This window comes from Lytechinus pictus, chromosome 2, assembly GCF_037042905.1.
Source record: "Lytechinus pictus isolate F3 Inbred chromosome 2, Lp3.0, whole genome shotgun sequence".
Lineage (NCBI taxonomy): Eukaryota > Metazoa > Echinodermata > Echinoidea > Temnopleuroida > Toxopneustidae > Lytechinus > Lytechinus pictus.
The window spans coordinates 36,716,804-36,731,960 of NC_087246.1; the positions used below are offsets into that span (position 1 = coordinate 36,716,804).

A 15,157-nucleotide genomic window follows, 5' to 3' on the forward strand; every position below is an offset into this window, starting at 1 on the left:
GTGGGTAGATGTAGAGAATAACTTAGAACATTTGAAAATTTCACTCTATCACTCTATCATATTCAATCTTGGTCCATTTCGCAATAACAAAAGACAAAAAAAGGTACTTTGGCTATATGCAAATTTAAGCAGTGAACTTTTGGAACAAATTTTGAAAACCAGAAAGGAATACTCAATGGATAGGGTGCCAGAAGTGGATAGTGCTAGAAATTAAACAAAAACATTTAAATGACGAATCCTTAGCAAAATAAATCATGACCCTACCTTCACCGTCAACATAATAATCGAACATTGTGTGGTCCGAGGAAGGCGGGATGTTCGGGAGATTGAGCTTGATGTCCTCGTTGCCCCGGATGAACTGCTCCATCTTGGAGCGATCCTCAAGCTCAAGGAGCGCCCCGATGCTCCACATGACGCAGAAGATGTAGATCTTCTCCAGGTGTTCCGGAGAAAGACCCTGGTCCTTGTCCTCCTTGTTTGGGATCATACCTTTCAGGAGATTGATGGCCTACATTGGGGAAAATTTCAAGGAACATATGATAAAGCTTTGTGAAACAGAAGATGGAAATCTGAAAGGGATTTTTTTTTATATTTCATTCAGGATCTACAAATATTCCTTTCTCTCACAGCTCATGGTATAATCACACTTGAGATATTTAAGCATCTTGGTTGCTTAATTGCTGCAATGTTGATGACGACGCATGTTCCTAAAACTGTTGGCCATGGTGGGAATACAATCACTTTTTTACTTATTTCAAAGCATGTAAAGAAACTTAGGACATAAAATTTTAAGGTTTTCCTCTGCACACTCTCCAATCAACATTGAATACTGAAGTCTATAAGGATAGTGACAATATAAACAGGATTCACAGCATTGAAGAAAACAAACTTCCCTGCTCTGATCTTTTGCTGATGAACTCATTTCCAGTTTCAAAACTATTTTCATTACTCCCTTTTGGCTTTTTAGTGTACACAATCATATATAGAGGCCTTATTCAGATCATGCACTACAGATACTTTCACTGCGGTCAAAGAGGCTACACTAAAAAAAAATATCACAGCCAGTCATCCAGTGGATGTTGTTATGATATGCTACAAAAGTTTGACTGACTAATTTTTATTTTTTGTCTAATAAAAATTTCCCTGACATTTCCACGACTGGAAAAGAGTAAAATCACTTCCCCAATTTCCCTTATGGGCTGGAAACTCTGATCCACATGTGTTGATATATAACTTACCTGTGTAATGATCATGCATTCCAGGACGTTCATCTTGAAAACAAGATTCTGAACCGTGTACTGCAAAATGGCTGCAAAGGATCGGTCAAAGAGATTCCGCAGCGTCTCTGCTTCGGATAGGTTCCTGCTCATCAACCATCCCTGGGTGAAGAATAAAAGTAAATCAAACTTTCATTAACAAACATCTTAGAATGTAGTTGTGTTCCTTTTGTTGGCTGCGTGTATTTTCGTCACCTAGGGGGATGTTTTACAAAGATTTAAGTATGACTAAGTCGCACTTAAATGCTGACGCATACAAGATATGTAACGCGCAATCTTATTGATCAATATGCAGTAGTGCGCGTCCCCTTTGCATGATCTGACCAATTCGGTCATGCCTTTTAAGGGGTGTGAGTGGTCACAAATAAAAAGATCTGAAAAAAGCTGAAGAGTGTTGAAAAAGTCTGAAATAGAAAGAGCTCCCATACTTTTTGTACAGAGGAAGGCCAAAAATAAGCTGAAATTAAGCTGAAAATCAAAACAAAAAAATCTGAACTCTCACACCCCTGCCTTTTATACCGCATGCAAATAGACATTTAAGTGCGACTCTAAGTCATACTTATATTTTTGTGAAACACCCCCTGATGTGTTTTTTCAATGAAGAGTCTTCACACTTCACAAAAATTATTGTCACTGCGCATGTATACAAAAGGAAAAAAAAAAAATCCTCATAAAAATGTGGAAGTCCCTACTTCATAAATCTCTCACCTCTACGATAGGTTTCCAATCCAGAGCGGAGCTACTCATGTAGACCATACCGTTACGGGACACGGTGGCAGGGGAGGCATTGTCAATGTTATGAGGCTCAAAGACAATCTTGCAGTTAGGTGCCATTGGGATACGATCACCATTGGCCAGTGTCAAGGTCTTGTTGTCATCCAGCACGCTGTTGAGGTTCTCGATCCAGATAGCATCCACAGGACCATCCAGAACGATCCAGACGTGTTCACCTGAAGAGGGTTATTAAATGTTCATTCATTTTTTTTATTTGAATTATGCAACTTTTTCACATAAAAATTACCAAAGAAAATACAATAAAAAGAGCAAGCTAAACAATGAACAAAATTGTATTTTCTATGACATATTGATTAACATTTTCGCGCAATATTTTCGCTGTGATAAAATTTTTGACCGCGCCACTTGCTGACTTTTTACTTTCAAGTCACACGCATCTTTTGAAACCAAATTTACGACACCCAGTTATGTATAATTATTTTTACTTTTGCTGGTCTCAATAGATTTATTTTATGCTGTTTATGATCTCAACAAGTCCCCGATAAAGTTAATTGAAGAAAAAACCATAAGAAATTGCAAAAATAATACAAGAAATTGATCTGATAACGCAATTTTTTCATTTGTTCATTTGCACAGAACACCACAAAGAGTTTCTATGCCAAAAATTAGAACATTCTGAGCTTTATTTAGGGAGTTAAATGAAAAAGTATGATTTTGCATACTTATTAGGCATATATTAGCATACTCAATTAATAGCAATTTTCATGAAATAAATGACCTTTAGATCAAATGACCATATGTTCTAATTACTGTGCCATTTTCAGAACCTAAATATCACTGATTACAATCTTTTAAAGTCTTGTCAGATGCTTTTAGATATTAATAACATTAATTTTCCTATTTTTTAGAGACAAACTATTATTGCCTCCAAGAGGAATGTATCAATGTTTGAAAGAAAAATGGGTGAATGACTGTTATGATTTCAAGTTAAATTTTACTTCGACTGAATTTAGAAGTCTCCTTAGTCAAAAGAAAATAAGTACCTTTCTTAGCTCGTAGGGTGCGCCTCCACAGGGTAGAGAAGATCCCATCAGTCCAGTCATTGGTGGCCACATCCAGCCTGCCAAACATCTGTGGTGCAGTTATGGCCTTTGGGTTCATCCTCATCTCTTTGTGTGGCTCTCCGCAGTCTGTCATCGCTTTCATCAGGTTATGGATGCAGCAGGTCTTACCAGCCCCGCTGGGTCCCAGGGCCATCATGCCGTGACGGACCCGCTGGGTCTCGAAGAGCTGGATCAGCTTCAGAGTCCAGGGAGGATGATTGACCAGGCCGGCTTCCTCCACTCTCATCCTGATGGCACCCTCGAGCTCGGGGTAGCCGGCCTTGTCCAGGACAATGCCAGGGAAGAGATCGTTGATCAGAGACAAGAACAATGGCTCATCCTCATCAACCTATTAAACATCAAGACAACAAAAAAATTAAACTAATTTGATGCTTTACACTGGGGAACAAAAATGAAAAAAAAAATATTTGTTCCTCTTCCAACTCTATCAAGATTGCAGGTTCCTTTTCTAAAGATATATCAAATAAATGGAGAAAGACACACCTCTTCCATTTGAGATGAATTTCAATGTGTCATAGGATTGAATTATGGAAGGAACTGCCTCAAAGCAATTGGAAAATGGAGATACACTGCAGAAAATTATAATTGAAAGATTTAAGAATCACCATAACTATAAGCCTACTGAGAGTCTACTGAGCTAAAAATGCATTGAATGGAACTTCACGCAAATGTTTCAGCCTGAAAATGACAGTCTTTTTTATTTCTTAATCATAGATTGAATCTAAGGCAGACCTGCCAACCTCTGGGAATGAAAAACTGTATTCTGTGATAAAAAAAACTGTATTTTTCCAAAAAAAAGTGTATTTCATAATAAAATGCTTGGCGCACTCGCTCATCGCGGCGCTCAAGCTGCATGCAAGCTAAAATGCGCACTGCTCTTGCAGATGAAAAAAAAAAATTAAAACATGTGTATATCTTCACCCTGGTTTGAACGAAATGATTGAAGAAAAAAACAAGTTACCTGAAATTACATTGATCTAATAACCATATTTGTACACGTTTTATGAAATAGAGACATATAGAGATTATTTTTCTCAATAAATTACGATTTAGTTTACAAAAAACATATTTTTCAAAGAAAAAACGTACTGCCGTATTTTGGTTGCAAAAACGTACTAAATACGGCTAAAACGTACTGGTTGGCAGGTCTGCTAAGGGCATCTCTGGTGGACCTTTTTAAAATATAGTTTTCCCTCAAGAAAAAAAGAAATTATTTGAAAGCCCAACATAAATGTTTCACCTTTCCACAGCAATTGAGCTTGATCTAACTTTCCCTGTTGGCAAATGTGTTCAGAAGGGCTAATCTTTAATACTAAAAGGTACACAGCTATTGTTGCTCCTCAAATTGGCAACAACTATTTTTTTTAAAGTCATTTTCATTTCATTAATGATTTAAAAGATTATTTTCTGAAAAATTGTAAATTTGTATTTTTAAAAGTGTTGTTTTCATCTGTTGTCAATTCATTTAAATGGCTTTTATTCAGGAGCACACTGGGAATGTCATTCTTTTTCTAATCATGTGTGATTGCTAGCATTAGTGTCTCCTTTAAGTGGCACTGTACCTTTATGGTTAAAGTTGACCAATTTACAATAAAATAAAATAGACTTATGATAAGATACTGACCAGTTTAGACAGGTTCATATCCCTGAGTACTCTCATAACGATGGTATTCTCACTGTCATCTGGGTTTGCTCTCTTAGCTGCTCCAAGGGTACGCAGGACAGACAGGATGTTACGCAGACCAAAATCATAGTGAACCTAGTCAAGCCAAATATGGAGGTAATGACTTAAGTACATTTGGTAGATCATTTTCAGCTCTCAGAATTAAGTTTACACTCCCTGTTGTAAGGAACAGGGCCCTAAATAGCAAAGATTTACAATTGCTTTGATCAATCGCATCTTCGGAAATCGGTGACGGAAGTATCTAGAGTGCGTGTCAGTTCAAAGTGTGTTCTTACTGTGATTAATACTCTTGCATGGATCATTTCATTGAAAATCTATGTGCTCTCCTTGCTTCCAAAGGAGCATTGTGTTAATTTCTTGTATGAAGAATTAACATTGACTGACTTCCAGAATTGTGATTGATTGGATCATTCACAACTCTTTGTAAAAAGACTGGGCCTAGATCAGCAAACCCATTGCAAAATTTGCAAAATTTGCAAAACAACTCCAAGACATATAAGATTGACTTGGGGAATCCCACTAGATTTGTAATTGATCAAACCTTCCTTGCAATGCCCCATTTGAGTACAAGATCGGCTCACTCCTGAAGATGGACATTCAACATTGATTCTTCTCTTCTGTTCTACAAATCCACTCGCCGACTCAAGCCAGCCTCCTCTCATCTCCCAAACCACTCAAGCCTCTCATTTTCTCTGAGTCCTTCTAAGGACTACACTCGTCTCAAAGGAGAATACTCAACCTTTGAACCTTCCACTTTCTCGCCTCTCCATCCCACTTCTACCTCTATCTACATTTCTTAGTCCTTCTAGGACTCGCCACACAGTGTCCCATAAAGCTCTTTATGTGATTATCAATAACACCAAGTAAACATCACAAGATTACCTTACCTGTTTAGTAAGCTGCTCCTCACAGAGCTTGTAGAGGGTATAAAACTTGCGGGCGAGGATGATGTTATCCATGAAACCACAACTAGCAAGCTTGACACGGATGATGATCTGACGATCAGGGACCATCATGGCCACTGTCCTAAAGTTGATCTTCAGGTTCTCGGGAAGCTCCTGACGACCGGCATAACCAGGATTCTGTCAATAGGATGATAAATTGGTGGGGATTTCTTTAATAATAATAATAATAATAATAATACATAACATTTATAAGGTGCTTATTACTGGTGATTCTAAGTGCAGTGTTCTGTTTATGGTTTAGACTTTATAGGATTAAATGAATGGGATGCTATGCAAGAAAGCATGACTGCTTGTAAGCAAGCAACCAGAGGAGAGAGGGCTTAAGATGCTCTTCTAAGAACCGAGGGACCTGGTAATGAGGGTAAACACCTTACCAAAGGGCACTAGTGCATCAAGTCGGAATCAAACTAAGGTCACTGGAACCCCTGCCCGACTGAGCTTTCATGGCTACAATCACAACATAAATGGGCAATGGTGTAAAATAATCAATCCTTTACTATGTCAAAACCCACAACCTTATGATTACAAGGCAAGAGTCAGAATCGCTACAGAACTCACCATAGTAAGGAAAAGACCAAACTCTGGATTGAGATCAACGTTGTCACCGTCAGTGAAGATAAATTGCTTTTTCCTCTCTTTCTTGGCGGTGAGAACGATGGCAATCTGCTGGGCAGCAACGGACAGCACAGGGAGATCGATACGGTTGAACTCGTCAAAGCAACCCCAGCTACCTGACTGAGCCAAACCTATGAAAGAAAGTAAAATCAGAAATCAATCTAAATGACTGTCAAGCATTATTTTTTCATGTAAAATTTGACACCAATCAGGGTGTTTACCCATCAACTGATGAACTCTATCCCCCTGAGTAAAATTGATTTTTGTAACCAACAATGGATATTATGTTACTGGTTCTCCTCTTTGACTCATCAGGTAAAAGTCATTACCTCACTACCCCTGCTCCGATTTATGGCCAAATCAAACAATAAAATGTCTGTGATTCAATTTGGTGAGGCAGTACGTTTCGCTGAACCACAGGGTTGTAGCTATATTACAGGGGTGTCTATTAGCTTCTCACAAAGCTTGGTATCAGCAAACTATAATCTACTTCCCATGAAAGCACAATACAGACCGACAGATATCAGACACTTTGTCTTTCTTGGATGTCTGTTCATCAGCATGGAGTGAATCCATTGAGGAAATCTAAAATGAGCCAATCCCCTTTGGCCTTTCCTCCAAACAAAGGTTTGAAACTTAATATAACTGTGATTTAGATAAGATTCTTTTTAGCTATAGTATACCCCAAGTACAGGTTACATCATTATAACACTTTAATTTTTTAGTCAAATAGTCAAATTGCAAACCATCCACAAGGAGCCTGTTTTATAAAGATTTACGACTATTATTAATCTGCCATTATTGTAACTCCCGTGGAAAGCTTGATTGTGACTGGCTGCTGAGCCCTGTTACCATGGTAGTTGCCATAATGGCAAAATTACCATAGTTGTAACTCTTAACGAAATGTGGCCAAGGAGCGGTAAACATGCATCTCAATCCACTACCTCAACAGTTCATTCGATCCAGTTATCGGTTCATTTGTTCGTTTGTCAAATGGTCACTGGTGGCCTTTATACCTAACATATTGTGTGTTTTTTTTAGATCACACTGCACATATCTTTTGTAATCAACCAACCTTTGTAGATACGACCGAGCCCTCTGTAGTCCATCTGATCCGAGCAGTTGAAAACCACCACATATTTTCCAAGGGATCTTCCCATATCCTTGGTCGTCTCCGTCTTCCCTGTTCCAGCTGGACCGGCCGGTGCTCCGCCCATGCTCATCCCAAGAGCTTGGGAAAGGGTGATGTAACACCTTTGAGATGGGGTTAAAGGCAGTTGGTATTTTTAATCAGCATTTAAAATCAAAATAAAAATCAACATAACTGTTTCTATTTTAGAGTAGGAGTAATACCCTAGCGTAGTGGTCGAGCTGCACACCCCCGATCAGTTACATACAAGGTGAGACATTTAGGTCACACAGGTCACAGCCTCCCATGCACAGGTGATGCCAAATACATGTTTATAAGAATAACATTTTACTATATCTGTAGTGATACTTAGACCCGAAAGGTTTAGTCTCTATATGTTGTCGGTGTTTTGCTGAGACTATGTCTGGCTCCACTGGCCACCTTCATCTAGAGACTGAAGTGTTGCCTATACCAGATTGTGATGAAGGGACTCATGAAGAGTACTGCATAGTATGTGTTCATGCACGTGTGTGCGCGTAGTGAATGCTGTGGTGACACCATGAGAACATAGTGAACTTGGCAAAGTAGGTAATTTTTTTTTTTATTATACTTGCATCGCTTTGATAAATATCTAAGTGTTAATACAGGTGCCCTGATACCTAAATTTTGCTGACAATTAGTGATTCAAATAAAAAATGCCTGACAATTACAAATCCCTTGTTTAAGAACATTTTGACCCATTTTGCACTGTTATTATGCAGTACCCCAGGCCTTCTGTCTGTGTATGGGGAGAACAAACAAGTTATTCAAAATGTTTTTGCCGAAGTGATAGTGTACCTGTCAGTCAGAGGGGTGATGACAAGACGTTCCGTGCATCCCAAGAACTCATTCTGATAGATAAAATCCACATCGGTGATGGAGACGATCATCTTGTCATTGTCCTCGTTGAAATAGAATCGACACTGCTTCAGCCACTCAAAGTCCGAAGTGGATTTGATATGCATACGAACCTGGTGCGAGTAAATGTGTTACAATGAGCATTACATGAAATATTCCAAGCTATGTCTCATTAACCCCTGGCAGGAAAACATGTATATTTCATTAGCATTCAGTTGCAATCCTCCAAGAGAACAGTAAAGCATCATAAGAAATGACTCTAAACAAATCTTTGATTGATTGATTGAATGATTGATTGATTGATTGATTGATTGATTGATTGATTGATTGATTGATTGATTGATTGATTGATTGATTGAGGATAAAACCAATACAAAATATGTACGTTCAAACAATAAAAACATAATAATTGAATCAATAATATAGTGAATAGGTATATGAATTTGAAATTATAAAACTTATGTTGTAAGAGAAATATGGGAAAAAACCAAAAAGCTGCAAGGAGCTTGAAAGGGGTTATCCCAGTTTTGTTGAAAAATGCGTGAATGCCAAAGTTCTCTGAGATAATACAAGTCTCCAATAGTCACTTTGCACGGTTCCCATAATTTCAAGAAAATAAAATTCCCTGATTTTTTCCTCTGATGAAATCACAAAATTCTGTGATAATAATTTCACATTATTTCCACATTCACAAGTTTTCTACATTGTTTCAGCGAACTGTTTGCTGTATAACACACTGTAATCTAAAACTAATTAGCACTATTACAAAGGCATGTAATGGCCTCCCAATTCATGTCATGCACTATAGCTACTTGTACTGCAGTCAAAGAGGCTATACTAAACAACCACCATAGCAAGTCATCCTTTGGATGTTATTTTGATATACAACAAAATATAACAGATTCTGACTGACTTTCAATTTTTGGCCAATAAAAATTCCCTGACAAAGCAAAATATATTTCCCTGATTGGCTGGAAGCCCTGTTCGGAAAAGGGAGTTTTCTCCCTTGTCATAAAGAGATGAAATAGCTAATAGAACAGGAAGCCATTCAGTAGGGCGGGGACAGCGTTTCATTGATCGTAAATCTTTGTAAAACAGAAAGCCATGGCACCCGAGGAGAAGAGACTCACCAAATCATCAAAGATATCCCTCTGATGCACGTGGATGGTGATGAGGGTCTCGAACTTGCGCCTCTCCACCTTGGTCAGGTTACGTGTCGTCTGGGCGATGAGGAGGTTCAGAAGTTCCAGGAATCCGTTGTTGGTCTGCTGCATGACCTTGCGGTCGTACTTGGCATTGTTGAGGGCTTCGGTGGCGTCCCTTGTCCAGATCATCTGGATTCCCAGGAGGCCAATCTGCAGACAGGACAAGAGGAATCAAGAAGATCATCATCCACAATCTTTCATAATTACGTCAGGGTCCCCAGAACTTCCAGAAAACTAAATTCCCTGATTTTTCACTGATGAAGGCTCAAATTGAGACTGCTTTAAGTGCTACGGAATCTAAAGGATTAATCTCCAAACCTTTTTTACTTTGTTACAATGACCACAAAAATGCCTCTACAACCCTGATTTGAAATAAAAGAATAAATTTGCTTCAATCAGAGTTAATTCATTTGAAGACTTTCAATGATTAGTGTCAATAAAAGAGGAATGTATCAGGGAAAACACTTTGCCATAGTTTTTCAGATGTCATGAGAGAACTTCATCAAAAATTAAGTGCTTTTCACTTCGCTCTGAGCCAATCAGATGCAAGGATTTTGGCAGCTTATAACACAGAATCAGTGAAAATCACTCGTTTAATTCATGAACTGCTCTCCATATCTCACCTGTGCTTGGTATGTGTTGAGGAACTCAATGATCTCCAGACTGGAATCCTGTATGGCCATTGCAGCGGTTCTGATGACACCATGAAGAGATCTCTGGGCAACCACCATCAACTGCATCAGCCACAGTTCAACGTTACCTGAGGCCATCACTGCCTTGTCAAGCTGTAGATCAAGGACAGAACATGAATGTGAAATAATCAGTCAGAGACAGTTATCACAGGAGACAATTTGAAGGAATCATCGTAAATCTATGGGGGTGTTACAAGAAACTTGTCAATCAATTGCAAGCCACAGTTCATCATTACCTGATGAAGCCATTACTGCATTGTCTAGCTATAGAACTTGAAGGTGGAATACTCGATCAGGTAATACTTAGTACTTAGTGACTGTTATCCTGAGGGATATTGAAGCAATCTTCATAAATCTATGGGGATATTACAAGAGACTTGATAATCAATAGCAAGTCAAAACTCATCCTTCCCCCAGAAGCACTTACATCTATGGGTTCTCCATCTGAAGACTCTACAGCTAACACCATGTCATAATCTTTCTCAAGGAACCTGACTGCAGTTGTCAAGGATACTGAGAAGGGAATACTTGGACATCCCCTTTTCTCAACTACCATTAATCACTCAGCCGCTTGAACACTCATATTTCCCACAAAGCAAACTTACATCGATGGATTCTCCTTCTGAAGACTGCACAGCCAAGATTCTATCATAATCTTTCTCATGAAACCTGACCGTCTTGGTGTTGTCGAAGATACTGAGAAGATGTGCTTGGATGGTGTGAGAATCGGATGCCTGGCCAAGGATCTCAAGCAGGGCGGGGTCTGACACAAAGAAGAACCGCGGGAACAAGAGGCGCTTCTTCTCCAAATATCTGTAAAAGTGTAAAGTATGAAAACATTACAGCACATAAATTATCATTCGAAATGAAAGCTAGATATGGGCATAGCTGCATAACGCAAGTAAACTTATCTAATGAACCTAATTCACACCTGAGGTTTAAACTTTTTCCTGTAAAAACATGTTTTCATAATAGCAATGTGTTGAATAAACGTACACAAGATTATCTTCAAAATCACTATCATCCCCATCCTTATCATCATCATCATCACCATGAACAAATTCATCATCATTTTCAACTATCACCATCATCACTGCTATCCTCATCACCATCAACATCATCATTATCATCCCCACCACCACCACCATCTCCACCTCCACCACCATCACCATCACCACCATCACCACCAACACCACCACCACCACCATCCTTACCCTGTAAGTGACTTCTGACAGAGTTCTAGCTGCTCAAGTAGATGAGGTAGGAGCTGTCCCATGGTCTCATCACCCACACAGCACTGGACTACATTGGTGTTCTCATGGGCTCTTGTCATGATCTTCACCCAAGACTTGTCAATATTACTGAACCTCTTTGCTTCCTGAAAGACAAATAACATGAAAAAATCAGAACTAATATTTCCATATACTAACCCCAAAAAGGTTGTTTTGCTTTTTTCCCCTTTTTTCTTAAAAAGCAACAATCACATGTACGCATTTGATATATCAACTCATGTAGTACTACACTTTCTTTAATGCTCTGTCATTGCCCGTAATTCACCCACAATAAAGTGCTGAACATTTTCTAAACTTTTATGCATGCAAATCAGACTTGAACTGCGTGCGAGATACTCTAAAAAAAGTCACCCGTAAGTCACACACACGGCTTGCACGGAACGATGTGACAGGCCTTAAAGGGAAGTGGTAAGGGACCATGTCAATAATATGTGCCATGCCTTGCAGCTTGAATCCTGCTGTAAAGGAACTCTGTGTCTTTTCATATTGACTTTCCTGCATATTCTATGATGAAATGTGAAGACTGGCAATGATAACCTGCTTACAGGATTCCTACGCGGATAACACGGCTCTGACAAAATGCCATGGCTCTAAGATTTTAAGCGCCACATTGGATGATCAAATAAATATGTTGGGATATATACCCATTGTCATATTTTATTTCTGATCCACTATCCCAAAACCAACAATTGGTTGCCAAGGAAGGCTTTCTATAGATAGCCAAAATAGGAATTTGGTCCTCAAAAAATAAAAATTAGCATATTCTAATGAGCTATTTTCTCCTTCTTAGAATCTCTCTCTGAATTTCTTCTACATTCAATACTTGTGTAGGTAACTACTGTTCAGTCTTTACAGTTTTCAAGTTTAATATCATTTCAAAGTTCAGGATGTGCTTTTTTAGTTAAAAGTCTACTATACTACAAATCAGACGCATGAATGAATGAATCAATCAATCAATCAATCAATCAACAATGGTAGGCCAGGCTTCGCGATCTGACATGAGAGTTGGTAAATCATGTAAAACGTCAAACAACAAATATGTGGATTGAAACAAACCTTGGGCAGTTGCTTGGCGATATCACCACCGACAAAGACAGCTTCCAGATAGACCCAGAGGTTCTGGACCTGCATCCACTGTTCAATGATCTCACTGGTGTTTGAGAGGTTCTGCACCCATTGCTGAATGTTCTTTTTGAATGGAGCATTGTACCTAGGGGCCGCAACGGGTGAAAAATATCGCACATCAGAATTTTATATGAAATGAAATTAAAGCATATTATCTCATCTCTCATAAAAAATTCAGAAAAAGTCATGATCATTGAAACATTGCAATTTACACTTCAATAATCACAGAAAGGTATAAAAATATGCATTATTTCATCCTTTTCATTTTCCCCCTTATTCTGGCACAGTTATATATCATCTTCAATTCTTTAAAGAAATACCTTATGTTTATAATTTTATTTTAACTCATGCAAGCACATGAATTACTGACTTTATCCCCAAAGAATCATACTGTGGTTACAAATATCCAAGATTACTGTTATCCCATTTATACAATTATTGTACTCTATTCCTTTTTTTTATTTCAACATTTAAAATCGATTTTATTACTTTCACATTCATTTTGTTATGATTATTGATATTGTATATATTTTGGATTTTACCTTGTAAAGAATTTCGCAATTCAGCCTTCAGCTGCGATGAAGTTTTCTTAATAAACCATTTCAATTACACTTATTACAATCCTTCATGCATGACTGATAGCCAGGTTAGAAGTTTTTGACTTCCAGCATAGTTCATCCACACACATTACAGGGTTATTGGTATACTACAATTTGTGTCCAGAAGGACATAACAATACAAGCTCTGCATTTTCACTTTGCATATGCAAATTGTAATTTCTTTCATAATCTAAATGTATATTGCAACACCTCTTATGTATACAAATCATTTTCCTATGGTATCATTCATAATTGAGTGTTTTTAATGACATTTATTCTGTTTTGTTTATTCATTTAAGTGTGTTTAATGATTATTTGAAAATGGAAACAAAGAAACAGAAACTGATATCTTTACACAGGGTACACCTTCAATTTACCTGTTACTCATCAGAGAACCAAGCACCATCAAACTGTCCTCCATCAGACCGATGATCTCCGTGGTGTTATCACCCCGGAGGAGCAGCTCTCCGCGATTCTTGAAGTTTCCGAAGGTCAGGTCCCTGGCGCTCCATTCGGCCACGGTGGCCTTCAGCTTGGCTTCGATATCCTTCTCCTTCACGGCCGAGATACAGATATCCTGTGGGTTTGGGAGACGGTATGGTTAGGACATGCTGGACCAGGTTACACAAAGATTTACAATTGATCATAGGACTGGGGAGTGTTTCATCAACATTTCTATCTGACAAGTTGTCAGATCTGACATCTTTCCTTGATTTTAATTCACTGAGGAGCACTGTTACTATGGCAACTGTCAGATAAAACAGGACTTGTCGGATGAATCGTCCGACAAGTCCTTTCATGAATCAGCCCCCTGATTTTCATGATTGATTTCACTGATCCATTATGTGCTATCAATTGTACAAATCAACTGTACGATCAATCACTGAGCTTTGAATAACAGGGCTCTGGAATCATATGACAGAAGTATAGGAGTACTGTTCTAAACCGATATTGCTATTAAACATTGCAAGATTTGTATAAAATCTTCAGATTGATACAAACGATACAATTATACAATGATTTGCATTATCTATCAAGGAATTAGGAATCTTGGATTGTTTAGCTCAAATTCATATATTTATAATGGTATGGTGATGATGATTCAAACAAAAATAATTCATAATATCCCATTACAACCTTTTTCTCCTTCAGTATTCAAATCAATCGTTTAAAAAAATTGAAGTATATGTAACCTAAAATAGTATTCCAAAATTGATTTTATCCTCAAGATCAGTTTGTATCCACACATATACTAGTAGTTGTTAATTCTCTGATCATTTAACACCATCTTGGCTAATAGTCTACTATGATATGAGTTAATTATCATTTGTTCAAATCATCGCTTGGTCTAATAATCACTTAGTATACTTTTTTTTGTTATCAAATAGTTCTTCTAGTCATTTTAACTAAGTGGGGTTACACCAACTGGTTATTAGACAAAATGGGTACAGCTTAACAGAAGATTAGACTAAATGGTACATGGGCTCCATGGCAACTTGACCAAATGGTTAATAGAAAAACTGGTTTGTAGATGAACTAGGTGTTCGTAGGTGTTCCTAGCATATCAAGAAAACAAAATACCCAATTCTTTACCTGATGAAATGATAATTATTTAAGCTCATTTCCAGTTCCACATGTTTTTGATGTAGTTGCGGTGAACTATTTGCAGTATAGATTTTTTTTTTGCTTTCGATTTTGGGGCCAATCTAAATTCCCTGACTTTTCCCTGATTTGAGGCATTTTAATCAACTTCCCTGACTGGAAAAAATTAGAATAATCATCCCTGATTTCCCTGATGAGCTGGGAATCCTGAGATTA

General features: G+C 38.0%; 1 protein-coding gene across 2 annotated transcripts in view; it reads right to left on the bottom strand.

Annotated features, from left to right (window-relative positions):
* The window catches only part of LOC129254298 (dynein axonemal heavy chain 5-like), an 85,724-nt gene that overhangs the window by 41,281 nt on the left and 29,286 nt on the right, over positions 1-15,157 (bottom strand). For both annotated transcript variants that reach the window (XM_064115674.1, XM_064115675.1), the window contains 15 exons: positions 13,717-13,916; positions 12,672-12,825; positions 11,538-11,701; positions 10,929-11,136; positions 10,255-10,416; positions 9,557-9,781; positions 8,367-8,539; positions 7,476-7,654; positions 6,344-6,531; positions 5,708-5,902; positions 4,761-4,895; positions 3,056-3,464; positions 1,986-2,227; positions 1,239-1,379; positions 265-508 (listed from right to left, as the gene is read on the bottom strand). In XM_064115674.1, the coding sequence (XP_063971744.1) occupies positions 265-508; positions 1,239-1,379; positions 1,986-2,227; positions 3,056-3,464; positions 4,761-4,895; positions 5,708-5,902; positions 6,344-6,531; positions 7,476-7,654; positions 8,367-8,539; positions 9,557-9,781; positions 10,255-10,416; positions 10,929-11,136; positions 11,538-11,701; positions 12,672-12,825; positions 13,717-13,916 (3,019 nt within the window). The remainder of the gene's footprint in view (positions 1-264; positions 509-1,238; positions 1,380-1,985; positions 2,228-3,055; positions 3,465-4,760; positions 4,896-5,707; positions 5,903-6,343; positions 6,532-7,475; positions 7,655-8,366; positions 8,540-9,556; positions 9,782-10,254; positions 10,417-10,928; positions 11,137-11,537; positions 11,702-12,671; positions 12,826-13,716; positions 13,917-15,157) is intronic.